The sequence below is a fragment of the Pogona vitticeps genome, chromosome 6, assembly GCF_051106095.1.
Source record: "Pogona vitticeps strain Pit_001003342236 chromosome 6, PviZW2.1, whole genome shotgun sequence".
Classification (NCBI taxonomy): domain Eukaryota; kingdom Metazoa; phylum Chordata; class Lepidosauria; order Squamata; family Agamidae; genus Pogona; species Pogona vitticeps.
In genome coordinates this window covers 99,140,733-99,168,073 of record NC_135788.1, presented here as the reverse complement: position 1 = coordinate 99,168,073, position 27,341 = coordinate 99,140,733, and the positions used below count along the sequence as shown (strand labels likewise).

At 42.1% G+C, this 27,341-nt stretch overlaps 1 protein-coding gene across 2 annotated transcripts in view; it reads left to right on the top strand.

Annotated features, from left to right (window-relative positions):
• PPP1R9B (protein phosphatase 1 regulatory subunit 9B) overlaps positions 1–27,341 on the top strand; it is a 94,565-nt gene that overhangs the window by 30,886 nt on the left and 36,338 nt on the right. For both annotated transcript variants that reach the window (XM_020794062.3, XM_020794061.3), the window contains exons 2-3: positions 22,964–23,096; positions 25,197–25,317. In XM_020794062.3, the coding sequence (XP_020649721.3) occupies positions 22,964–23,096; positions 25,197–25,317 (254 nt within the window). The remainder of the gene's footprint in view (positions 1–22,963; positions 23,097–25,196; positions 25,318–27,341) is intronic.

The window sequence follows — 27,341 nt, the reverse complement described above, 5'->3', positions numbered from 1 at the left end:
AGTGGCTTTCCAGTTTGATGTTGTAGTTTTGAAATAGTAGTCAAAAGATTTAAGTTCTAGTTTCCACTAAGCCATGGAATTCCTTGGGTGACCTTGTGATCATAATTTTCTCTTAGCTTGATCTACCTGATAGGGTTGTTGTTGGAAAGACAGGATTGGGTACACTGCATTGAGCTCATTCGAGGAAACGTGGGATATAAATGGACATAAATTACAGGCCAGCCCTCATTTAGTGACCTGGATGGAATGGTTTGAATGGGTTAATGATTGTGTCCATGGAACCTCTCCCATGTTTGATATGTCTGAATGCAACACAGAAGTCTCCCTTTTCAAGTTTCCCTTTTCATCTGAACTGAGAAACTATGTTTAAAAGCTTTGGAATAGGTCAGGGATGTTAAATCATGTTTTTTGGAGTTGGGTTTAAGAATTTGGTTTATTCTAAAGCTGATAGCCATTTTTCCAGTCTGGAAAAAATGGCAAATTATCATGAATCAAAAACCTCTGTGTTTCAAGAGAAGGAAAGGAAATTCATCTATTGGCTTGTCAAGCCAAGCCAAGATTATTGTCATACGTATTGGGCCCTGTGCCCTACCAGCCCTGAAATGCAGATACACCATTGTGAAAACAGTGATACCAATTTCAAAGCCCTCTTGGTTTGTTCATTACACATTTCTCTTTTCTATAGCCTCCCTAATATTTCTTTGTGATTGCAGTTTGAACCAGGGGAAAACAACCATGAAAGCTCTTATAGTATGCCATTCTCTAGTCTCTGGATAAATTTTGCAATGGTTTTTGATGCAATTCTGATTTAATATGTGTAGTAAGGCAGAAAATGGATGTATGAATGCTCCATGTTTGGTGCTCCATGTTTTTAAAAACATGAATACCTGATTCAGCATGGGTTGAAGGATCTCCTGGAATGCCTTTTTGGGTGGATAGATTTGATAGATATAATAAATAAGGTGGCTGACTTGGAGGACGAGGCAACGGGAACCGATAACTGAATCTCCAAGTGCTTTACAGTTGGAATAGACAATCACTTCAACCTGAATTCATCGGCACTTTGGCCTAATTTCAGAAGCTATTTGCAAGCATTCATTTCATGACTTTGGCAAGAGTGACCTGCTTCTTTGCTGGCAGCCTACTGGGAAGAAAAGTTGGAGGAAATGGGGGAAGAAAGAGAGAGAGGAAGCCATTGCCAACTTTTGGCTGAGTTCCCACCTGTAGTTGACTTATGGTACTGGACAGATTAGCTTCAAATACAGTTCTTCTCTCTCTCTCTCTCTCTCTCTCTCTCTCTCTCTCTCTCTCTCTCTCTCTCTCACTCACTCACACACACACACACACGCACGCGCACACACACACACACACACACACACACACACACACACACACACACACACACACAAAATATGGGAGGCTTTTTACCTCAGAAAGAACATCAGTGGGAAGAAGGATTAACCTCCAATGTTAAAATTACAGTGTGGTTTCATCTACTATCCTTTTCTGACACTCTGTAGTTGATTTTTTAAGGGGTGTATGAATCCTTCATTTGACTAAAATGGGGGTGGGTGGGATTAGGAGGTGGGTTTGTGGATTTAATAAACAGCCTCTTGCTTTCAGCTCACAATTAACACTGACCAGATTCTCTTCAGACACCATGGCCCCAGTCTGATGGGAGGGAGAAGTCAAAATTGCTAAATATATATAACATTAAAAAAATAATAAAATGGAAGACCCAACCACACATCTCCTTTGTTTTGTTTAGTGAAGCTTTCACTGGGGATAATAACCTCATGTTTGAGCTGTCCTGCAGGTTTGAAGTGGGCCGTATGATGGAATGCAGTGCAATTTTTTAAAAAAGTGCCAACCCTTTAAAAATTGGTATGTCGTGCAGAAATCAGGGGCCCGTCACTCATGCTACTTTCTGTGAAGGATAATTAAGTGTATAAAGGTGAGAAGCAAATAATGCATATATAGAAACCGTTTTATTGTATGGTAGCTTATGTGCAAGGTTGGAACAGTATGAAAACAGAGGCTTTTTTCATTTTGAGTGTGTATGGCAACCTGTTCTATCATGCCATGGACATACTGTCGTTGTTAAAATGTTGATTCCATTTTCACCTGGAAGAATTCTGCAGAAGGACTGTCCAGCGTGACTTGACATAGCAGCAAACTGTTTTGAAGGCAACACTTGACTTGAATCAGAGAATTGTTAAATTTAGAATCTAAGAAACTCCCAGGGCTTATAGATAGAGATTCCTTGAGTCTGAAGGACCCATCTGTTGCATCTCTTCTTGAGAAAAAAGTTCATTTCCTTTTTATCCCATTTTTTTCTGAAAGAATGGTTGGTGGGGTCTGGTATAGGAAAGGTTGAGAACCAATCCTGTACAGCAGTGGTCCCCAACCTTGGGCCTCCAGATGTTCTTGGACTTCAACTCCCAGAAATCCTGGCCAGCAGAGATAGTGGTGAAGGCTTCTGGGAGTTGTAGTCCAAGAACAGCTGGAGGCCAAAGTTTGGGGACCACTGCTGTACAGCTCTCATAGTAGCTGAGTCCCTTTGTTTAAAAGCACTTAATTCAAAGAGAATCCACCACTTTAAGCAGCAGTCCTGTTGATGTAGGATATACTGTAGTTGTTAATGTTTGTCACAATCCCCTTTCCTTTGGCTTATATTCATCTTAATTTCCCACATTGCCCTGAAGTGGGAATCCTATATCCAATTGATTATTCTTACCTCTGAGAATAAATAAATAGGATGACATTATTGTTGTAGTTACCTGCTGAACCAAAATTATAGGTTTTGAATTTTCTGGGGTATTTTGCTTTACAAAGTATTACAAGCATACCTAAAACTTGGAGCTGATCTGTTTTTTAAAAGAAAGTAAAGAAGCAGGATTATTTGTGGCTATAGGGGGGAAAAGTGTGTGCTGCAAATGAGGGCTTTTTGTTGCCATCAACTCAAGACAAATGAGGGGTGTGTATTGACAGAGGGGCAGGTGGGGAATGGAGACCTTTCTGGGGGGGGGCTTCCTCATTTAAGAGGGAGAACTCTTGAGATGGAGGAAACCATTTCTCTTTGTCATCAGAAGGAGGGGGGCATTTGTTGTGAACATGAATAAGACAATGAAGGTCATTTGTGGAAAACCATTGCAAGGGAAAATGGCAACATTTGGGACACTTGAGGGGGGGGGAGATAAGGGAAAGAGCGCAGAGCAGGAAAGCAAGAGTTGAGGGTAAGATTTCTATGAAAGGAGACTCTGTTTCCTTTTCCCAAACTAACCACATATTTATAATGATGGTCCATGGTTTTCCTTGGCATACAGGAGAGAAGCTTAGAGGGGAGAAAAACACCCACACAAACACTAGTCCTTTTAAATGTGCATGTCTCTCTCTACTTCCCCACATTGAACAATGCACAATTATAGAAGCACAAACCATTGCGATATACTTTAATTGTCTGAAAGCATAAAGTCTGGAGTTGGGAAGTAACCCTCCACTGTATCCTTTTTAGAGCTTGGGAAAAATTATTTTTTTGATTTCTCAGAATATCAGACAACATAATATGAAGCATAGCTTTTCCCTTTTCTTAGTCCTTTCCAGGGCTGGGTTATTACAGAAGTGGTGGGATGTGAACCCTTGCCGACTCTCAAGGACACCCCCTTAGAGATGAGCCTGAGGATTTTAGAAAAAGGTTTTTCTACCCGTGTTCAAGTGACAGGTTTGTTTTAGTGCAAGATGCCAAGCTGAGGCCCACTCTAATCTAGAAGGCCTTCTCTGCCAAGTGTGTGCTTAAGAAGTCTTAGTGTTACTTTCAGAACTGTGTTTTTAGAAGATTAGATGTGTCAATTTGCTTGTCATCTTGTTTAATATACTGTAATAGTAAGAAAACCTAATTTTAACATACAAGATCAAAACATTATTTCCGGCCTCTGGGATTTGTGAGGATATGCAAGAGTTGCCCTTCACTGGTATAGATATGTTCCCTTCTTAATTATTACCCAAATCATCTCTGGGCCAGTCCTAGCATATAAGGTGGGCCGGATGCCTTAGTGGCTAAGCCCTGGTCACCTGAGGTTTAAACAAGTGATTCTCCAACTTTGGTACGTACTCTGTATTGTTTGGGTTTCAATTTTCAGAAGCCTCAGTATGTCTATCCTATCATTTTGAAGCATTGAGATACCATAGGTTGACAACTAATTCAGAAAACGTCCTAATTGGGGTTCCCTAATACATTTTGTGCTGCATGATTTAATAGATCTGTTTTATGGAGCAGAGCCCTCTATTTGAAACAGTGTCAAACAACAAGGCCCACTTTAAAAGTGTATTGTCAATAACACATGTTGGGTTTTTCTTTCATAGCAATTATTTGCAATTGTACATATATAAGTGAGCGTGTGCACTTGTCATGCAATGCTATGACTTCATTGTGTGTATGTGTGCGAGTCATTCTTTTTCACTATGCAAAAGGGACCATCCTATAACTTCTCCATGAGCTGGGATATTCTGGACAATATTAGAAGATATCCCACTAATGTAGATGAGACCTTCGTACACTTCTGCTGGTGTCTTTCTGGCTGCGCAAATCTACATGGAGTCCGCAATAAATGATAAAACCGTGTTGCAATGTCCAGAGTAAAGGATATCTGTCTTGTATTTCCAGCAGGAACTGTCCTTGTTTTGCTCATAGGAGAGATGGGGATGCCAAGGTGAGGAAGTGAAATTAGTTGCATTATTGGAGCATGCACCCATTAACATCTGGCCAAAATCAATATCTCCCCATAGCTTTTTGTCTGTGCTGTGTGCAATGCATCTATCAAATCCAGCCCTGCTTACCCCCCACCCTACCCTGCCTTGGTACTTCCTAATCAGGATACATATGTCCAGTTCAGGCTCAGCTGTTCCAACAGGAGGGCCCATTCCCCAACAACAAAGCAAGAGTGCAGAAGGGAAATAAAATCCTTAAATAATAATATATTTTAAAAAACAGACAGAAGGAGGGAGGACTGGGAAGGGCAATGAGGAAGGAGGACACCCACATGAAATATACAAGAGCTTTTCTCTGTCATAGTGCAAAGCCAGCAGAGGTTTGATGTGGGTTGTGTCAGCATGGGTGTTTTCTTTTTTAGTTTTGGTTGTTTTAGTATCTCATCGGTCATTGATAAAGCATGCTACATTTTGCAAGGCAAAGCAACTTCCTTTCAGTCCTCCAGCAGGCGACCTTCAAGATGTTGCAACTCTTATGTTGCAAGAAGCTGGGAAATCTGTGTGATGCCTGCTAGTATGCACATGTGTGATGTGGGTCTGGATAGTATAAGGAATTCATCTTGGAGATTGGAGAGGCTGGGTGTGATTTGAAGGGTTATTTGGGGCATTTTGAGTTGGTGTATGAAACCTCTGTTGAAGGTTGTGAAATGTTACTTTTTTGGACATGATGGCCATGTCGGCTTACTGGAAACTAAGATTTTTTAAAGTACAATTTCCTAGCTTTGATTTCTATAGAGGGTCACTCTAGGGTAATGTCATTAAAACTTCAAGACTCAGCTGCCCAAAACTATTTGGAGATAGTTTGGAGAGTGGAGCATGGGGAGGGATACAATTGTTTAAACAGGACTTCAGAAATAGTCCTAAATGGCGAACCTTGCAGAAACCTGGGTAGTTGCCCAAGGGTGTAAGATAGGTGTAAGATGGTGACACTGAGGCTGAGTACTGCAGCGTGTAGGAAAAATAACAGAGGCATGCAGATTTGTTGGGAGAGGCTAGTGGCCATTCTGCCTGGCAAATTCTGGGGATTGTAGTCTGAAACTACAAATCTGTCCATCTCTAGAAAATAGCATTTTCCCAGCACCAAACTGAATGCTGGGAATTGCTCTATCCTTGTTGAGTAAGAATGAACAATTTGTGGTCCTCCAGATGAAATTGTCATCAGCCCTGGTCAACACAGAGGGTTGATGACAGCTGTGTTCAAAAAATTTGTAGAATTGGAAGCTCCCCATAACCATGGGTAAGATAAATCCTGTAAGATGGGATAGGTGTGTGTGGCCCTCTAAATATTGTTGGATTGCACCTGCCATCAGCATTACGTAGAACAGTGAGGATGATCACAGTTATAGTCGAGCAACATCTGGAGTGCCACAAGTTACAATATGAACTAAAAGGTGTCTGGATGGATCTCTCATAATACGGGGGATCAACTGTCAGTTTATTACATGAAAAAAAAATCTGGGAAGGTGCTTAATAAGCTGAAACGTTTGAGTTTACAGTTCTCAGCTTTGGCGGTGTGTGAGAGCAAGTGGAATCACAGCTCATTTTGAACTTCCAAAGAGAGAACATGATGGACTTGCCTTCGGCAATGTCTGCGCTGCAGCTTCTGTTTTTTTGCCTTTGTTTTCCTTGACTTTGTCATCTGACTGCTCTTTGCACATCTCATATGCAGTTTTCACTTACTCTGTGCAAGGACAGCTTGACTTTTGTCTTTCTTTCTTTGAAATAATTCTGAATTTGGTCTGCCATACAACTGCCAATAATGTTACTTTACTTATTTTTTTAATAACAACACAGGATGGGGAAGGGGGGCTTACAAGGAGAGAACAAAGAACCAAGGAAATTAGAAAAATACATATGAATAGGTAGATCTGGATGATTTCAGTTTTAGTTGTTAGGATTGCTGTGGAAATTGAGGAAAATAGCTATACAGAGGACAGCTTCAAAAATCGTACTGTCTTCTGATAATCCCCCAAATAGAGGACTGTCCTCTGTAAAGGAGGATAGATGGCAACTATCCTAATTTAAACCATGTTTTCCTAATTTAAACCATTCACCAAAGCTACTGGAAAATAATAGAGAGGCATCTGTATATTAAAGGTAGCAATTCACATTAACAATTTTAATGCAAATGAACTAGCGTGGGCCGTTTCTTTGAAGCTCCTTATCTCCAGGTTTTGCAGTCAGTTGTGTTGGCCCTTTGTTGTCTGGAACAGGTAGCAAGGAAAGAGTGATGCTCTTGGTAGCTTTTCTCATGCAACTGGACATACCTTGCATCATTCACATGCAGTGTAGCCTGTGGAGTGCTTGAAAATAAACCTTTCTGATCTTTTCCCCATGTCTGGGGAGCTTTAGTTACATCCAGAGGTAGCACAATCACTACACAGACTGCTGTCAAACCAGAATAAAACTCAGGGAGAATGTGTTGCAGCAGAAACTGGATTTGCATTAGATCTGTTCTTTTGTTGTTATTTCATCATTAAGTCGTGTCCGACTCTTCGTAACCCCATGGACCAGAGCACGCCAGGCCCTCCTGTCTTCCACTGTCTCCCGGAGTTGGGTCAAATTCATGTTGGTAGCTTTGGTGGCACTGTCCTGCCATCTCGTCCTCTGTCATCCCCTTCTCCTCTTGCCTTCACACTTTCCTAACATCAGGATCTTTTCCAGGGAGTCTTCTCTTCTCATGAGATGGCTAAAGTATTGGAGCCTCAGCTTCAGGATCTGTCCTTCCAGTGAGCACTCAGGATTGATTTCCTTCAGAATGGATCTGTTTGTTCTCCTTGCATCCCAGGGGACTCTCAAGAGTCTCCTCCAGCACCACAATTCAAAAGCATCAAGACACGTTAAGCCATGTCCGAAGAGTCGGACACAACTTAATGACTAAACAACAACATATTATGATAACTTTCAAGCTTTAAGAGTGATACACAGGTCTTTTTGTGGATACATAGAAAAGGAAGCACACTAGCTTACTTGTGTGTATCTTTCAGTCACTTGAGAGAACAACTGAATCACTTTGAAATCTTTTAATTTTCAAAATATCAAGCATGTGTGTAGGCTGTCTTTGGGGATATTTGGAGTAATTTAGTATTAGGAAGAATGGGAAAATAACCAAGAGAACTCTTGGGAGTGCAGCTTTCTACACCCTTGTCATTACTACAGTGTACCATTAGAAACTAGGACTAGACAGGAACCCTCCTCCTTCATAGAAAGGAGGTTTGTTCTAGGAAACCAGATTCATCAGAGTTGGATGAATCATTAAGCATGCCCAGTAGAAGGAAAAAGAACATTCGTAGAGGGCATAGAAGAGCTAACATGGCACTGGAGCTGTGGGTCTGAACCGTGTTCCCTACCCTAGATTTATAGCAGAGAAGTCATGGTCTGTTTCACTAGTTTTCTTATTCTACACATACATCAGGTCTCTAATGTTATCTAGTTGAGTTTTAGCCTACTTAAGATTGCAGAGTGATAGTTTCCTCTTTATGATTTCTGTCGGTAAAGTGCCAACCCTCCAGGGATGAGAGATTGGGCAGCACTTCTTGTCTGAGAATACCTTACTGCCTCTCCCCATTCTGGCTACCACCATGTACACATCTGGGACAAAAAGCTAAGAAATCCTTCAGTCATGTTACCAGCTCAATAAGCTAGTACTGTACCGTGTGTGCATGTCTTAATTCTTAACAAGAGAGAGGAGTGGGCAGATGTTGGACTGCTTCCACTTGATGGATAGGTCATGTTGGTTAGGGCTTGTGAGAGCAGCAATCCAACAACATTGGAAGTTGGAAGTTGCCTACCCTACCATGAAGGGAGAACGAGAGCACTTACTAATGCAAAGCTCCTGGTTACTTGAGAGTACAAGCGGGCAAGTTGTGTGTGGCTGCTCATAAAGAAACATGCAGGCTTTTGAGTCATGCCTAGATATTTATGTAGGCAAACGGGAAAAGTCATTTTCCACTGGTGGGAGTGATCAAGTCTGTTTATTAGCACTGATCTCTGAAGGAAACTCTGAGGTCTGGAAGAGTGACTAGAAAGAGGAAGCGGAATAGCAGATGGTAAAGCAAGGAAAAGCTAAAACATTTGAACCTTACAACTTAAAAGACTCCTGCTGGCTCAGACCAGAGGCCTCTCTGGTCAAGCATCCGTCTTCTTCCAGTGGCCCCCTAGATGCCTCTGGGAAGCCCATAAGGAAGCCCTCAAGGCAGCAAGAATATCCCGCTGTTGTTCCCCAGCAACTGGTATTGAAAGTTATACAGCTTCTCTGATCTTGGAGGTAATGCGTCATCATTATTGCTAATAGCCTTTGATAGCCTGATCCTCCATGAATGTGTCTAATTTCCTTATAAAGCCATTGTAGGTAAGAGCTATGATTGCATCTAGTGGCAAAGAATATTGTACACTATCTGTGCATCTCAGTTTAGGGTGGGGGAAGGGGTGACTAAGGAGGGATAGAATAGGTGTTTATTAAATTCAGTGAGAAAATAGTGAATGTGTGAATGAGAGAAAGAGATTGAGAGAACATATCCTTTTCTCATAATGCTACAACTCAGTGTAATTGATTGGTGGTCAGTTCAGGACTGATGAAAGGAAGCATTTCTTTACGGAAGGTGTAATTAACTTACAGAATTTTCTGCTGCAGGATGGCGTGATGGTCCCAGCTCAGTTATCTTGAAGACAAGATGAAGCAATTTAGTAGAATTAAATGCCTGTGAGCGCCACTGCCAAGTGCTGGGCTGGATAGCTCTGTGGTTTAGGGTCTCTGGCTGCGGAGCCAGAGGTAGGGAGTTCTATTCCCCACTGTGCCTCCTTGACAGGGACTGAACTTGACGATCCATAGGGTCCCTTCCAGCCCCGCAGTTCTAAGATGATGATGATATTAAAACCTCTTCAGATGTGGTATCCATAGGCTCTAGATTCCTGGAATGGTACAAACTGGTTTTTATCAAAACCTGGGGAGGTGACACAATACAGGCAGTATCAATAGTAACCCCCCTGTCTGTTTTTTGTCCTTCACTTACCTCCACTGGGGCTGGCATACTGAACACTCAAGGTGTTGCTTGCAGTCTGAGTAGCTGTCCCCAACAACAGATGCCCCACAGGGAGGGTTTGTACAGGTGCACCGCCATCACGAAATGGGATTTGTTGACCTTCCTGAAAGTAACACTGACATTCCCTCTGGCACGCTTACCTCCGGCATCTCTTCAGGGTTGGCTGCCCTGTCAGCTGTTGCGCTCTCCAGCTATGTGCAGGGCGCAGTGGAGTTTGACAGGGGATCATTTCATAACCCCTGCTGTGACCTCTTCCCTTGGGCAGGCAAATCTGGACCATAACTCTAGTCTAGGGATCCTTTATGTAAGCATAATTGAACGCCACCTGCTCTACAAAACAGGGCTGGTTCTGGTTCTTCTACCACATCATCCCCAGCCCCTTTTTTCTCAGACTCTGTGATGCCAGTCTCCATGTCCTCCTGTTCCGTGGTCCCTGGAGCATCCTCTCTCTCCATGGCAGTCCTTCTTGTCTTCTCTTCTTCTATCTTTATCCCTTGCAGCTGTTTGCAAAGGCCTGCCCCCTTGCCCTGGTGGCTCCCATTGTCAGGCTTTTCCTCCCCAGCTTGGACTGGCCAACCTGCCTCTGCACCTACTTGAGGATCAACAGATGGTGTCTTTGACAGGCCTTTCAGGAGGTACGGAGCAAGAGAGATGGCTGCCAGGGCAATTAGCCCAGATCTTGCTTATGTCGCTTTTAAATACTACAATTCCCAGACTTCCAGTTCTGGATGGGGAGGGGGGTTCTGGAAGTGGTCATTCAGAAAAATAACATTTCCAAGTGTTGAATTAACCATATGATAGCTTAGTTGATCTGCCATGTCCAGAGGCAATATACCAATGAAAAGAACTTGGAAACGTTACCTTTTTTCTTGGACTATAACTCTCCAGTGGCCATGCTGGCTGGAGGATTCTGGGAATTCTTCAAGCTGAATCAAGGAATATCAGTTACTGTGGTGGGCAGGCAACAACATAAGAGGGCTGCCATATTTGACAGGAGCATCTGGTCAGCCACTGATGGGAAAGAGAAATGCTGGACTTAGGTTCTGTATTGGACTGAGGCATGGGATATCTATATTTCTAGTCTTGGTTGAGCCATGAGACTCAGTGGGTAAACTTGGCCCAGTCGTCCAGTCTGATGTGATTTCACAGGATGGTGTGAGTATAAAGTGATGAGGAAGTGAGCTATGTATATTGCTTCAAGTCTATGTAATGCAGATGAGGCCTTGGTCAAATAGGCTCCCTATGGGTTTCTTCATTTCCAGTATGATGAGGATCTGCAACTTGGAGGGGAGGAGCAACAAAATAAGCTTTGCCGTCCTGCCTTTAGGACTTGAACCACTTTGGAAGCAGTGCTAATGCATATATTGTTTGGACACATTGGGGGTGTGTGTGGCTTCTGGAGAACTGGCAAGACTTTGGGTCCAAGGGCCAAGTTCAAGTCTTTGATACCAAGTACCAAGTCCAGATCCAAGTCTTTGGTAACAAATCTCAAACTCCAAGCTCCAAATCCCTATTAAAAACATGCTTTCTTTCCGCAGAAAAAAAGAGGGGGTTCTGAGTTGCGAATTGGGGGGGGATGAGTTGAGTCATTGGTCCAACTTAAGGCCCACTGGGCAGCGAGTCAAACAATTCAAGACCCTTATCCCTAGTACTTTGTGGCATTCAGTGTCAATGTTTGCTTTGAGGTCTTTGTCTCCACCATCCCTTTTTCCTTCTGTGGTGTGTCTTTCAGATAGTAAGTTTACTGTCAGGGATCTTCTTTTTTGCATCTCTGGGTTAGGAAATTTATTTAGGAAATCTAGCTGCATCATTACCATCATAGCAGGTCTGGAAGGAGAAACGAATAGTCAAACCTATGTAACTGGCATATTTAAGAAAGTATTTCAGATATAGGCAATTAGGAGTCTGGGGAAATCTTTCTGTGCCACTAATTTATTGTGGGGCTGAACCTTCATGACATGTTTACCCATTATTTCTTTATTTTTCATGCAAAAGCTTTTGCAGAGTTCAGATCTTCCCAGAAGCTACCTATTTGAAATCCACTGCTAATATCAAAATAGATGTGAGGCTGGTTTGTGTTCACTCTGTCATAAGACAAATGCACCCTTTCTACACTTCTTTAGTTCTTCTAGATTGTTATCTCTGAATCCAGTGGTGTGTAATGGGTGGTGTGTAATTGCAGATCTAAATTGCTTTCTCTGGTGGATTTAGTTCCTTTGAGGGTCCTGATTTTGCTTTGCCCTGTCAATGCTGCTGGGCGGAAATCCTGGCCTCAATTACTACAGATGTCTTGGTCTCAGCTCACTTGCATTGCATGCGTGACTTCCACCATATGTGTGCCTGCTGAGTCATGCACTGTTTGGCAGGTTGGCACTCTTCGTTCACAGGGCTTGGCAGCTTGCATGTGGGCAGACTTTTCGGGTACAGCTCGGTTTGATTCTTCGCTCCTCCAGAGAAGAGAAATCAGCTGTCGGGGTAGGCGTGGGGGTGGAGGACGCATGGTAGAGTCTCAAGGCAATCCAGATCGATCTACGTTGCAAGTGACCAGCTGCAACAGAGGTCAGGCCTCCTGCATCTTTTATCCCAAGGGGGCTTTGGGACAGCTGGCTATTTTGAAATGGTGAGGTGTTTCCTGAGGCCTACCAGCTATATATCAGGACTGTTTTGGTATTTACTGGCAGAGTGCAGTGGCCCCGGGCTGAGTTAGCGACAACTGTCGAGAAATAGTCTCTCTGGAGACCGGTAGTAAAGCAAAAAAAAGGAGCACATACATTTAAAATTAATATTTTTAAGTAATCCATGTAGAAAATAGGTTGCAGAAGCCCCTAGAGTTAGTTTTCATGTCTGTCCATCTGCTTCTTTGTTTAGTTGGGCTTCCAGATCATGAGACACTGGATGAAGTCTGAGGATTTCTCTGAAACAGATATTTGAGAAATTGATGATTGCCATTCAAATACAATTTTTGTTTTTGTGTCTGAGTTCTTTTCTTTTGTAAGCATATAGACATTCACCTCTTCCTAGCCAGCCCTAGAGATTGCTGGACCCAGTGCTATAGCATTGATATGTATATTGTGCTTGCTTCTTTCCCCATCCTTTCCTGCCTTAGCTCTGTGACATTAAAAGGTTCAGCCACTGGTTTCAGGTTTGGGCCTTGAAATCACAATAAATAGGATGCTGCTGACCTGGCAACTCTGTGTGTAGCTGAACTGGCAGAGCAAGAAGCAGAAAGTGATCTCAGAGAAGGAAAGAAGGGGAGTCTTGGCATATCACTGTGAAGACAGATCTAGAAAAGCGAAGGGAAAAGAAAAAGTTGGGCTGTCGTACCTCCTTATTTACCCACCAATCCCCACCTAAATTGCTTGCTTACATGCATTGGTGTTTTATTCCAACAAGGTGGGGATGACAGCTGCCCCTTTTAGAGCCAGTGCAAAATATTTTTCTGCTTTGTGAAACAAAGGTAATATGGCACCTACCTTATTTCATATATCAAAGCTGACTGTAAAGTCATTTTTGGAGGAATGTTGCAATATCTTCCAGCATAGTCGAGACAGGGAGCTGGAGCTTTGGAAGAACAAGTCTGACTGTGTAGCACCTTGTTCTCTCTGTTTCTCACTCTTCATCCTCTACTGCCTTGAAGAAGCCACCTCACTTTGCTAATGGTAGGAGTAGCCCTGGCCCTATTTATTCTCAGTTTCCAATCGCTGTTGCTGGAACAGCAGTTAGCTTTGTGCTGTAGCTCAGTGGTCCCCAACCTTGGGCCTCCAGATGTTCTTCAACTACAACTCCCAGAAGCCTTCACCACCACCTCTGCTGGCCAAGATTTCTGGGAGTTGAAGTCCAAGAACATCTGGAGGCCCAGTGTAGCTGAAATGTTTCTGTGCTGGACTTCAACTCCCATGATTCCTCACTGTGGGGAGTTGCTGTCTGATTATATCTAGAGGCCTGCACTTTGTCTGCATTGACCGTATGCAGTCTGGTACCTTAACCATTTTCTCCCTAGCACACCTTGAGGAGGATTTATGTGGTTTAAGATGCGTGTTGTGGCAAGGTGGAGGAAAAAAAATGATTGTACAAAAAGAAAGAAGAACCTTAATGACCGTGTTGGTTGGGAGACTCTGAGAATTATAACTCAAAACTGTAACTTTTCCAAGCTCTGGTTAGGATAATAAATAATCATCTTGGGCTGGTCTAAAAAATTTGGGACCATACCAGCCTGGATATGTTATGAGTTTTTGCCCCAAAATGTAATTTCCCCAACCTCAGTCTGTGTACTGGACAGTTCTCTGCTACATATGTCTAAATGCTGAGCTGTAACATGTATTTATGGTCATAGCTGTCGTGCTGGATTACATCAAATTCTGTCTCGAGATGGGGAAACATGGGGTCCTCCAGTTGTTGCTGAACTGTCAATATTATCTGGCATAGTAAAGGGCAGGGGATAATGGGAGATGAAGTGCAACAACATGTGGAGGGTCACATTTTCCCCGCTCCTGTTCTGAATTCTGCTCATATCTTCATCCAGCACCTCTGAGAAGCTCCCAAGCCTGCAGGCATGAAGGATATCTCCATTTGCTATTGCTTCTCCCTAATGCTTGGTCTCTGCTTCTGATACAGAGATTCCATTTTTTTAAAAACTTATGACCAACAGCAGCAGTAGATGCATCCTCTGTGACTTAAGTACAGCTCGGGGCAATTAACAGCTCCTCAGCAGGTATCTGATAGTGCGAACAGTGAGATAGGAACTTGCTCAGTCACGCAGATCGACTTATACAACAGGACAGAGCAAGGAAGGGCATAAACACACCCATGCCCTGTTTGTAGAAATATCATCCATTACATTGCTCATATCAACAAACTGCTCATACATGCTGTCCAATATATAGTTCAAGTGGGTGGGTAGAATGAAGGAATCAGCCTTGAATGCAGGGCAGTTCAGGAGTCAGTCTGCAGGTGTTGCTTCCAGACGTACCTTTGGTTCAGAGGAGAGAAGCCTCACAGAAACACATGGGATCTTCGGGCAGCTGCCAGGAGCCTAGTTCAGCCTTCTGACACATGCCCCCCCCCTTGCTGATGGGCAATATGGAGTGCTTTTGTCAATGCCTGATGATGCCCCTGGTATAACTGTTACAGAGAAATGTGGGAAATTACTATTTAAATACCCCACAATGCGCTGGAGCAATACTGTGTGCAGGACATTCTGGGGGCCTGAAATGGTGACTTTAAGCTGCTGAATGTAGGTCACAGTCCTGTTGCTGCCCCAGGCTGCTACTTTGGGTAAACCTATTGGGAGTTCACAGATGCAGAGTGAGAGTCTACTAAAAGCGCAGATCGCAGGAGTCCACTCAGACCTGGAACTCGCCCTGAGAAGACCCAGATATTTTCAGTAAATCCCAGTTATTTCTTCTGTAAGGCCTGCACATATTTTTACCCTGTTTGTTTATTTATTCATCCATTTCATTAATGGCTTATTGTCCAGGTCAGATACTAATATGGGAGACTTACTTGTGTCTAACTCAGGCACAATGTACTGAACAGTTAACCCTAAGCTAGCCAGTGGTGGGACCAGACCCGCCATTTTACAAATCGAGATAACTGTTTCAAATGGCAGGTATTCAGGAGGCACACAGCATTGACACCCAAAATGGGTCCCTGTCTTTTTAGGAAGAGGAGCTTGCCCTCAGAGCATGAACCACATACGGTTGCATTAATATCTCTCTTTCCTTCCATTGAGTCCAAACCAACATATATTGTTGTTCCTCACTATTATTCTTCAAAGCACTCCTGTGTGGTAGGTTAGGTAGAGAGAGTGTCCAGGTAGGGGGACTGGCCCAAGGTCATAGTGAGTTCCATGATCAGTTAGGGACTTAACTGAATTTCCCAAAGCAACACTCCTGCAGCCCTAGGAAACACAGCAATTTTGGAAGCCATGTTTGCGTTTAACTCAGCAGGCAGAGTTTAGTAAACAGCCGACCCTAAGCTAGCAAGCGATGGGGCCTGCCCTGTCATTTTACAGTGAGACAGCTGCTTCAAATGGCAGGTGTTCGGAAAGCATAAAGCGATGACATGATGATGATGATGATGATGATGATGATGATGATGATGATGATGATGATGATGATGATGATTTTATAACTGCATAGCTGGAAGGAACCCTATGGATCAAGTCCAGCCCTTGTCAAGATGTTGGAGGACAGAATAGAAGTTCAGCCTGCAGAATGGAAGGGTCTGCAGAAATGGTGGTAGAGGTGTGTTGGAGGAAATAATACCAGTGAATTTGTCTATGGTGTCCCCTTGCTATGGTGATAATCACATCGGCTGGGAGAGGAATGCCTAAATAGAACAGGATTTTTAATAGTGCAAAATGGAGAGAGACCACAAGCAAACAGGCTGTATTGCATCAGGTCTGCAGAGGTGGCTTGCACAAGTGAGCCCAGGCACATCCTATCAGAATGTGAAAAACCTTTAAAAAAAGAGTCACTTCTACCTAATCTTATTGAAGGAAAAAATATTCCTGACAATTGAGCAGTGATGTGTGTGTGTAAAGGGGAAATGGCTTTTTGAAGAAGATTAAAAAAATATAGCTTATGAAGGAAAAAAATATTATCTTGGGGAAAATTCCATGAGTACACCTAAATATATTTCTCTCCCAGCTGCTTCCCCGCCCTCTGCCAGCTGAGCGATTATCTCAAGGCAGGTCTATTTTGTGCAGTATTTCTAAGACCAAAGGATGTGGGTAGGATTTTATTCAATACTTCAGAAGAGGAGATAATTACCCAAACTTCCATTCTTTCTTACACACAGGCTAGATGGTGCAGGTGGTGCAAATATATATCGGAAGGGCCAGGCAGAGGCAATCGAGTGGCTACCCTGGCAGCTTAATTAATGCTGTCGTGGATTTGGGGAGAGTGGGGGTGTTTTCATGCTTTGTTTCTCTGGCTGTGACAGCCTGTGTGGCTCAATTACAGGATACGGCAAGCGTGAGAGACAGAGGGTGGGGGCGGAAGAGAATTGAGCCTGTTCCTACGAATGCTGGCAGAATGGAAGGAGAGAAAGAAATGGGGGTGTGTGAGATTGATTCCCCCCCCCCAGGGAAAAGGTTATCTGCAAGGAATGGCAGATAAACCAGGATTCGTGAGAGGCTAAAAATGGGGGCAAAACCATTAAGCATCCTTGGATCTGGAGGAGGGGCAGACAGCTTCCAGAAGTCTAGAATGTGCCCTTCACTTTGACCCCCTCATTTTTCATGGGAAAAGGCACTATATGGCCTGTAGAGGGTGTGGGACACCATTTTACACTGCCCTTAAGCCTGCGTGATGCTAGTTTTCAAAACCAGAAATGATCGTAAGGCACTTCTGGTTTGGAAAAAGGCTCCCCTCCTGAGCTTAAAAGAGGCTAAAGGAAGAAGTAAGATGGCTCCCCCATGTCTCTTGGAAGGTCAGCTTAAGCTAGAGATTCCTTTGAATTTCTGTGCTAACCAATGATGCCCCCTAGAAGGTACAAAGAATTTTTTAATTGGAGTAACAAAATTGGGAGTGTAGGGGGCAAAACTGGAAGTCAGTGGAGGCAGCTTGCTGGCCATGCTTTGCCCCTGTGTGATCTAGATGAGTAGGTTCTTAACCTTGGGTTACTCAGGTGTTTTTGGACTGCAACTCCCAGAAGACTTCACCACCAGCTGTGCTGGCTAGGATTTCTGGGAGTTGCAGTTCAAAAACACCTGAGTAACCCAAGGTTAAGAACCACTGATCTAGATCAGTGGTGGTTCCCAACCTTGGGTAACCCAACTGTTCTTCGACTGCAACTCCTAGAAACCCCAGCCAGCACAACTAGTTGTGAAGCCTTCTGGAAGCTGCAGTCCAAGAACACCTGGGTTACCCTGGGTTATGAATCAGTGATCTAGAATGATGGTGGACCTTCCCCCCCCCCCAGTCAGAAGCTGAATTTGTTCAGGAGTAAGTTGCATATCAGTAAGCAGAGCCAGATCCAAAAGTGGACTGAACCAGACCTTTCTTGTATTCTCTTTTTTCCCTTTCTTTTCTTTTCCTTTTTAAAATTTCTTCCAACTTCCTTTAGTCTGTCCTTCTGCCAACCCTCCTCTCTCTTTTCCTTCCCAGTAGATTTCTGCTTCCCAGAAATTCAAACTGATTGCTTCCAGAGGGCTTTTAAGTGTCATCCAGCCCAAGAGCTGTAAGTTGCCCACCTCTGATCTAGAAAATGAACATTAAAATGTAGGGAAAAGTAAACAGAGCAGCAGGCAAAGATATCAGAAAGGAGGGCTTTATGGTGGCCACTAGTCCAGTGCCATAAAAAAGGACATGGAGGACAAGGAACACAAAAAAGGAAAACATTATTCACAGAAATAAGGACATATTTCTATTAAATTTGTACGTACAAATGTACTATAAAGTGATATAAGTAATTATTACCACAGTTAGACATTATTACTACGTACAGGTATAATCAATGTGGAAATGCACTACTGCTCACCATATTTCACAAGATTGTGACTACACCTTGAGATAAAGATGGATTATAAATCAAATAAAGAAAGCATAATGTTTAATAACTCTGAAAGTCCCAGTGCTTTGTATTTTCTGCAGTGCACACAACATAAATATGTATGCAAAGGAAATACAGTAAACAGAGTTTACTGTAGTTTTGTTAATACATCTAGCTAGGTGACAATTAGTTATTTCAGAGCAATTGTCTGAACAGTGGTTTCAGAATGTCCACTTCTGGAACTACCTTCCATCTGACATTTATCCAGACTTTATGTGACATGCCATATCCTGCCTGCCGTTCATCATTAGTTACATCAGTGTGTGTAGCTTAAGACATTTCTTACAAAATGAGAGACTTATTCCTGAATCATTTTACTTAAAGAAGAAGAGAGGGCCGATTAGAAACATTTACCAAGCAAAGTCTCTACTTCCCCTGCTCAGCCAGGGAAACTCATGAGTGGGGTGGAGTGGTCACCTATTATAAAGGAGAACAGGTTTTCAAAGAGAGTCTTCACTAAAGGAGGACATGTGGCCACTCTAGAGTCCAGAGGGATTAGAGACTCAAGAGGAAGATTCCCTTTCAGGAAATATGTAGGAGTGGGAGCCAAAACTGAGCACTAGCATCTTATCTTTCTCTGTTAGACTTGGGGGGGGGGGGTGTCAGGTAATAATTCTCCTCCTGCTCCAAAGTTAGCAAACTCCCGCACTAATTCAACAGATTTGTACCTTTGTAATCCTTTTTTCTTCGTCTGAGTACCCTTGTCTTCCTTTTCCTTTTCTTCTCGTTCTCCTCCTTCTCCCCCTCCTTCCTCCTCTTTTATCTCGTCCCATCTCATTAAGTCTAGCTCCTCCCATTTTCTATTCTGTCTACCCTGTGCCAAGAATACCTCTACGGCCTTGTTCCTCCCCATTTCCCCTTCTTCTATTTTGATCAGTTCTCCTACTGCACATCCTGCTATCATATCTTGTTTGCTCTCCTCGTAGGATGGCACACTATGCTGATCTCCTTCACACTGTTATTGAGGTACTGAACCAGGGCTGCTCACCTTGCCACTGGAGTCATTTGAAGTGGTTATCACAACTAGTTGTTAATGTATCCCTCCTTTCATCCATTTTTCAGCTAGAGAGTGCTAGCAATGCTGGTAGCTCATGCAAAGAACAGGTACAGGGGAAGTGTTAGGAAAGAAAAGCCTTTAACATTGGAATTACAGAAGGAAGGTTGGTGGCAAGTGGAGAGGAGGCACCTTATCTCTTATTCATGATGACATGAAGCTTTTTCATAGCTAAGCTCTTGTCCATTCAAAGGGCAAACAAGCCCTTTGAAAACCAAGGACTGCCACTCTTGACGTGGAGCCTTGTGGCTTTAGAACCAAACAGCTGCGCTCCACTTTGCATCACGCACAGACTGTACACTAAGGTACAGATAGAAACACCATAAATTATAATAATAGAGTACAGTTATACAAAGTGCAGCATTAAAAAAACAATTGAATTAAAAACAGTTTTAAAAGCACATCAGTTAAAACAAATGTCTCACATCCTGTTCAGAATCCCTTCTTCAGCAGCCTGTCAGTTGCCCAAATCCCCGTTGAGTGGAAGACTGCAGAATAAAAACTGGATATGGCCAGCCTAGCCTGCTTTAAGAGGGAGTTCCACATCCTGGGAGCAACCATTAGAAAGGCCCGGTTATTGCTGGTCTAGCTTAGACAGATTTTGTACCCGCAGTGTGCTTAGAGTGTATGTGGTTGTTCGCCATATATATTAGGAAGAAGTGGTAATGAGTGTGGGGAAGAAATAAAAGAATCCAGATACGTAGATCATGGGGAATAGTTTGGGGAATTAGCATTGAGTGGATTGTATTGTGAAGTTGTATTACAGTGCCAAGATGCTGTTGTGAAGAGAGAAGTTGTATTATGGCACTAAGACTAAATCTTGATGCTATGTGCTGATGACTCAGTTGGATTGTGGTAATTGGCATGATGATTCCAGGCTATAGGGCCAGTCCCACCCTACTGGGCAGCAACAGGGAGAACCTCCCAGCCATTTGTTTCAGGCTCATTTTGTTGCATGAGAGAGCTGTGTCTACCACATAGTTTATCCTACAATCCCTGGTCTGGCCTCCTATTCTCAAGTGCAGGAAAATATTCAGTCAACAGTGTTGAAGTAAGACTCAGCTTCCAGTCCAGTTCATTTCTGTATAGGGGTCATCATTTTGTTCTTAGGCAGCAAAATATCTGGAGTTGCCCCTGTTGTACTGTGATTTGAACTCTGTGAATTTACTACTCAGTTGTAATAGTGCATTTGTTAGTTTGGGACTCACTATATGCTGGTCAGTGTATGCAGTCTGGATGGCATCAAGAGCCCTGTGAGTCTGGGCCTTGTATTCACATTTGTGGTAGTCACAGCATGATCCTGCATATTTGGTTACAATTAGATCCTCGTGGAATTTCAGTGGGAAGTAATCCTAAGTAGGTTTGGTACAAAATCGCAACCTCCAAAAGCCACCTATGCACCATATGCAAACAACTAGTCCAGCCTTATAAGTAAGCCCCTGCTCCATTGATACTAGCCAGCTAAACAAATAAACTGCTTGTAAATATACTGTTTTGGTTGCAGATTGGAGGTCTGTGAGTCTGTGCTGGCTGCAAAGGGGAAAGGTGGGTTACTGTCAGTGCAGAGCTTAGAAGAGTTGTAGCCTACAGCTCCCAATATCTTCCACTAGCATGGGCACTACTCATGCTGGCTAGCAAATTCTGAAAGTTGTAGTCCAAAAAAGCCAATTTCCCAAGCTTTTCCTGTCTGGGTGGTGTGGGGGAAAGGGAGCTGTTGGAGTGACAGGCCAGAGTTCTGTCCTTATTCCTCCACCGTTGTACCTGTTGGTCTTCATTGAATTCTTCCTTGCCTATGGTGACCAGGTAAGCTGTTTCACGTGACACTGAACAAGTCACTTTACTGTATCATCCTTTGGCATTATGCCCATTTTCCACCATCAAACTATGGTTCTTATGGCTTATCTATCAAGTAAAGAGAAGGCAGGGCCTTTCCAGAATGTTCATTTTACTTAACATATACTCCACGGTTGCTAAAGCAGATCTACAAAAAGCCCTTGTGGCCAGTTGGGGAAAAAAAACTCGCTTTGCAGCCCATATAAATTGATTTCACCCTTGTTTTTGTGTGAATGATAAAATCTAAATCAATTTAAATGATGCTTAAATGTGGTTCTTATTGCCGGTGTGACCACAGCCAAAGTTGAGTAAAACCAGTTCTGAAATGATTTTAAAAAGTAAATAATGCTTGAAGTGTAATAAATTGAGGCCAGCTTCCTAAAGACATATGAGAAGGCATATAAATGTAGCTTTGTGTTTGGGAACCAGAAAATGGGAAGCAGAACACAAAGCAGTAAATCCTGGAAATCAAATCCTCTCTTTGACTGAAGTCTGTAACAATGAGACCTTGCTCACTGAGACAGTATCCATGTGATCTATCTTCTCTAGGAAAGACTTGGTAGGGCATTTTGAACAGTCTTTATGTTAGACATCACTGGGGACTTTCACCTAAATACCCAAAAATGATCTGCATCTTCATTTTTCAAAGTTTAACATGAAAGATGCTGGAATATAACTCTGTCCCTGGAGGGAAGGACATTAATATAGTTCTACTTTTAAGCTATCAACATAGGACAAGGACAGGAAAATCTACCAATTTTCTTTTGTCATCCATTTGAATTGTTTAAAGTTCAAATATATTTAGTTCCAAATATGAAAAGAATTTGTGAATTCTTCAAAACCAAACTGAAATGAAATTGTTCCTCATCTGTAATTGTGAAATTCAACAGGTACAACTATTTCAGCATGAAGACAACTGTGTTTATCCACCTACCATGTATATATTTAAAAAATCAGAAAACTCTTAGAAAAAAGAGGTGACAACCTTACCTCATCACTAATATGCTTGAATATACAAGGGTTCAACCCCAGTTTTTTAAGAATTAAGAATTTAATGCTCTGGGCCTGGAATGTATCTGTCAATTTGGCTTTCTCCCATCTTTGAATTTTTGGAATTTCAGGTTCTTATCCTGAATATGTAAAAATTTGTCAGTCTTTGTACGTTCCTGTCAAAGGTGACTTGAAACAAATTTCCTACACATTGGTAATTTGGAGATCTGGTAAGTCTGAGGAATGACATTGTGAACATCAGATATTTAAGCTCTTGGACATTTAGATACCTGGGATAGATGATAGGTTTATTGGGAGGTTACAACCTTTTCAGTAATTTGTGGTGTCTCACCAGTGAGATACAGACACTGTCAGAAGTAATTTATTTACAAGTTCCAAACCTAGGCCAGAACTACTTCAAGGTGAGCCCCTCATGTAGCAGCTGTTGTGTGTGCTTTCCAGGCTTGTGTAAGGAGGTATCTAGTGCCTCCTTGCACAAGCAGAGGGCCAGTTATTTGCAAGAGGGCAGTCTCCAGTTGTACAACAGTGAGATGGTGATTGTGCCCCCTACATGGGCAAAGCATTCAGCAGGATTCAGCATTCAGCAAGATTCTGGTCCTGGAATCTTATTCCCGGAAACAGCTGCCAGGTTGAGGATTGGTGCCTTTTGAGGCCCTATTCATTTCTCAGTTATTCATTCTTCCGTTTTCTGTCTTTCTAGGTTTTCAGCACCTATTCCAATGAGGAATATGACCGACGGAATGAAGATGTTGATCCCATGGCTGCCTCCGCAGAGTATGAACTTGAGAAGCGAGTAGAGCGACTAGACCTCTTTCCTGTGGAACTAGAGAAAGGTAACAGTGTGAGTCAAGAAATACACAGGATGGGGCGAGAGGAGGGAGTAGTGGCAAAATGTCTCTTTCTAGACTAGAGGACCTATCAGACTGTGCTGTGAGGTATTTAATTGGGGAAAAAAGAAATTATTTACAGTTAAAATAAGGACATCCAGAGAGGCTGAGGAATCTCCTTTCTCAGAGGTTTTCCAGATGTGGTGAATATCTGTTCTGTTACAGGAATAGAATATACATTATGTCCCAAGTTAGTTCCAATGTTATAGCATGGGTGTGGGCAACTGTATAGGGGATGAAGGGCCACGCTTCTTCCAGCAGAACTCTTTGGAGGCTATATGACTGAGTGATGTTGGTGGTGGGTGGGATAAAGACAAACAAATGCACACACATTCACAAGCATACAAATCATACACTAAGAGGCTACACACAGAGCAGCTAAGGCCCATCTGTAAACCATGGGTTGCTCAGGAGTGCCAGTGCGGCTACATTTACATGAAGCAGGACAGAAAGCATTAAGTCTTTCAGCAGGATTCATGCAGGATTCATGTACTGTTCACACTCATTTTAAGAACTGGAGTATGTAACATAGCCTTGGCTTTTCCCACAAAAGGATCCTATTTAGAGCCAACCCTGACCACCTTTCTCTATCCAGCATTTCTCTGTCCATATTCCTCTTCTCAGTTGCCATTTTTTTCTACAAACAGGATAGCAAGAAAAACGGGGAAATGTAAAGCAATAAACAGCAAATGGAGAAAGGTAGCAAGTGGCTCCTGCTTTACTGTGATCTTCTATCCATGCCAGTACCAAGGATAACTCATTGTTTGAAGTGCAGATATGGGAGTACTTTTTAAAATATATATATAAACAAAGTCATGCAAACATAGAAACATCTAATATAACAAAAAATCTCCTGACAGTATCATTTGGGAGTTACAACCATCTTTTTTAATAGGAATACAGTTTAAGAAATTGGAAAAATAATAGGGTATATAAGAATGTTGACATTTATGTCTGTAATGATGAAGGAAAACATATATAAGTCAGTTTGGAGATGTCATTTAACTATAGTGATCGAATAGATAATAATAATGTGTGTTGGAGAGAATGTCAGAAAATACATCCTTATATGGAGTGGGAATATGTGAATATATTGAAATTTTGGTAATTGGTTATTAAGGAAATAATTGAAATAACAAAGTTAAATTTAGAGGTATGTCCTAAAATAGCATCTTTTTCAGTATTCGGTAGGGAGCAATGTAATTGAACAACTAAAAATTTAATTTCCAGTTTATTAACAGCTGCAAGATTAATTGTAGCTAGGAATTGGAAAACAATGAATAATTTTCAGTTAAATTAATGGTATAGAGAGGTTTGGGATATAGCTATTAATTGAAAGGTTACCTATAATATTAAAATTAAGGGGTTGATAAATAAAAATATATTTATAGATATATGGGGATAATTTATTGATTTTGTATTAATACAGGGGAGGGAGCATACACCTTCACAAGAATCAACACAATTTTGGAAGGGAAATGAGGCCCTACCGAGAAGGGCAAAAAGGTGTGGAATTCCATTAAGATGTGGAATTTGATATCCTTACTTGGTCAGATCCCTTATTTAATTCTAGAGAAGAGAAATGTCATTGTACTTCATTATGAATTGAGACATTTCTTACCCAGTTTTTTCCTGGTAACAGCTGACATCTGAATATGTTCTTAGATCCATTGCTCTGCAAACACCCATCCACTCCCTTCTCTTTTCCTTTTCAGACAAGCAGTTCTTTCCCTGTTGTACACCCCCTTCCCACACAGACACACTCTAGTAATTTTCTGCCATCTGTCCTCTGTGGTTATTTTGTTCGGATATAAACAGTCCTCACCTGCTTTCAGCTACTCTCTTTCTGCCCCCTGGGGCCAGAAGCTAGGAACACATCTTCTCTTCTGAAGGGGGAAAAAACCCACAAGGGATTCCCTTGGATATGATGAGGAAACCTGCAGTGTCAGATTTCAAAAGCAGATATTGTTCTTAAATCCAGATAACCTCTAGCTTTGGCACCTCACATTGTGACACAGCTCACCGCTGATCCTTCCTTTCATTCAGATTCTGAGGGCCTTGGAATCAGCATTATCGGGATGGGTGCCGGGGCTGATATGGGCCTGGAAAAACTTGGCATCTTTGTCAAGACAGTGACAGAAGGAGGAGCAGCTCATCGAGATGGCAGGTCAGTTTGAGTGACATCAGACTCTTGCTGGAGTAAACTTGCTAAGTATTATAAGTTGCGTCTAACTTTCCCTCACTGAAAGGAGTGATAGGACGAACAAGTCACATTCGTCCTAGAATGGTTAGTGCTCCATATGGAGAAGCCATAGACAGAGTGGAGGGTGGGTGGTCCTCAACAGAATTACATTGTTCTTTCCAAAAGCAAACTTGGATTAAGGAGTACGTCTGTTTGGAAGTTATTTATTTATTTATTTATTTTGATTTATATCCCACCCATCTGGTCTGGTTGACCACTCTTAACATAGAGAAACCCAAAATATATATTTTAAAAAAAGATTTCTTCAAATTTTGGGGAGAAGGCTCCAAGATATACAGAAGTATAAAAATAATAATCATGTGCTGAAAATAAATTCTGACTTATGATGACCCTTTTCAGGATTTTCCAGATAGAGAATACTCAGAAGTGGTTTACTGTTTCTTGCTTCTGAGGGTGCCCTGGGCAGCCTGGCTGTACTCACAGGAGGCACAGTGGGGAATCAAACACCCAAATTCTGCCTCCACAACCACTAAGCCGTTCAGCCAGCTTGTAGAAGTATAGACATTTGTAAATTAAATATCAGGATTTTTTAAAAAAACCAAAAGAAGCCGCACATACTTTTATTTTAGAAAAGGGAGGAAAGGGTCTGAAAGCTTCCGGCATTTTTCAAACACCTTAATTATACAGGCAAGAAAATTTTGTTATAACTCATCTAATTGTGAGATGCATCTCACTGGCAAGAACCAATATGGTGATTAGAGTGTTGGACTGGATTTAAATCTTCATTCTGTCATGTATCTCACTGGGACACCTTGGGCTAGTCACATGCTCTAACTTTGACCTACCTCAGAAGGTTGTAATGGAAGAAAGGAAAAGGAAGAAAACCATATACAGTATAATACCTTGCAGGCTGTTGAGCTATGGATTCTTGGAAGAGTCCATTTAAAGAGAAAGAGAACGAGTGAAACAGTGGATAGAGAGAGGAAATTGCCCTACTTGGCCCTGAAGGTATTATCCTTGAGGCATGTGTATGGGGATGCATGTTACAATATTATTATTATTATTATTATTCTGTCTCTTGCTGCAGTCACTTCACCAGCTATATAACAATAAAACACTCGTGTTCAGGGTTGATAGTCAGTCCAGTTCAAATCCCTTTGTTCTTGGCAGCTCAGCAGGAAAATGACACCAAGTACTACTACAAGATTCTCATGGAGGTTGCCCAGAGCAATGAATAACACTTCTGTTATGCTTTGAGTGTGTACTACAACATTTTGTTGCATGTAACTACTTCTAGTTTTATAATAGGAACATGACCACACATTGTACTAATCCCACGAGAGCATGAGGCATATCCTGCCGGAATTCTGAAGGCTTCCCTTTTCAAATGGTGAAAACTAGAGGAGACTAAAAGCATACATAGACACACAAACATGCACAGAATCAAGGAAGAGCATCTGGCTGCCTTTTTTCTATTTCTTGTTTTTATCTCTTCTTAACAGCTAAAGAGAGAGAAAAAGAGAAATAAAGAATGAAAAGAAAAGGCTGCCTAGAGCTTCTCTCTCTCTCTCTCCCCACCCCCACCCCTCTCTCTGTGTATAGGAGAGATTGATAAAGAGATTCCTATTATCAATATTCAGAAGTATATCTGATATCCTATTCCATTTACCTTTGAGCAAGCTCCATTGAACTCTATTGGACTTGCTTTAGCGTGGACAGATATAGGAGTGTGCTGTTAATCTCCTCAAAAATATGTTTAATGTCATAGCCATACTTTTTTTGTGAGTATGCATATTTTTTCTTGTTATATTCTCTAGAGTTCCTGCTGGATTGCACATAAATATTCAATACTTCCATTTTGTGATCTAAGCGGTTGTTTGTAAGCAGGTCAGTGGAAGAGGTCTAGCTGTCTCTTCCTCCCACTCTAACTGCAATGGAGATACAGTGGTGCCTCACACAGTGATCGTTCCATTTAGCGATGAAATCGC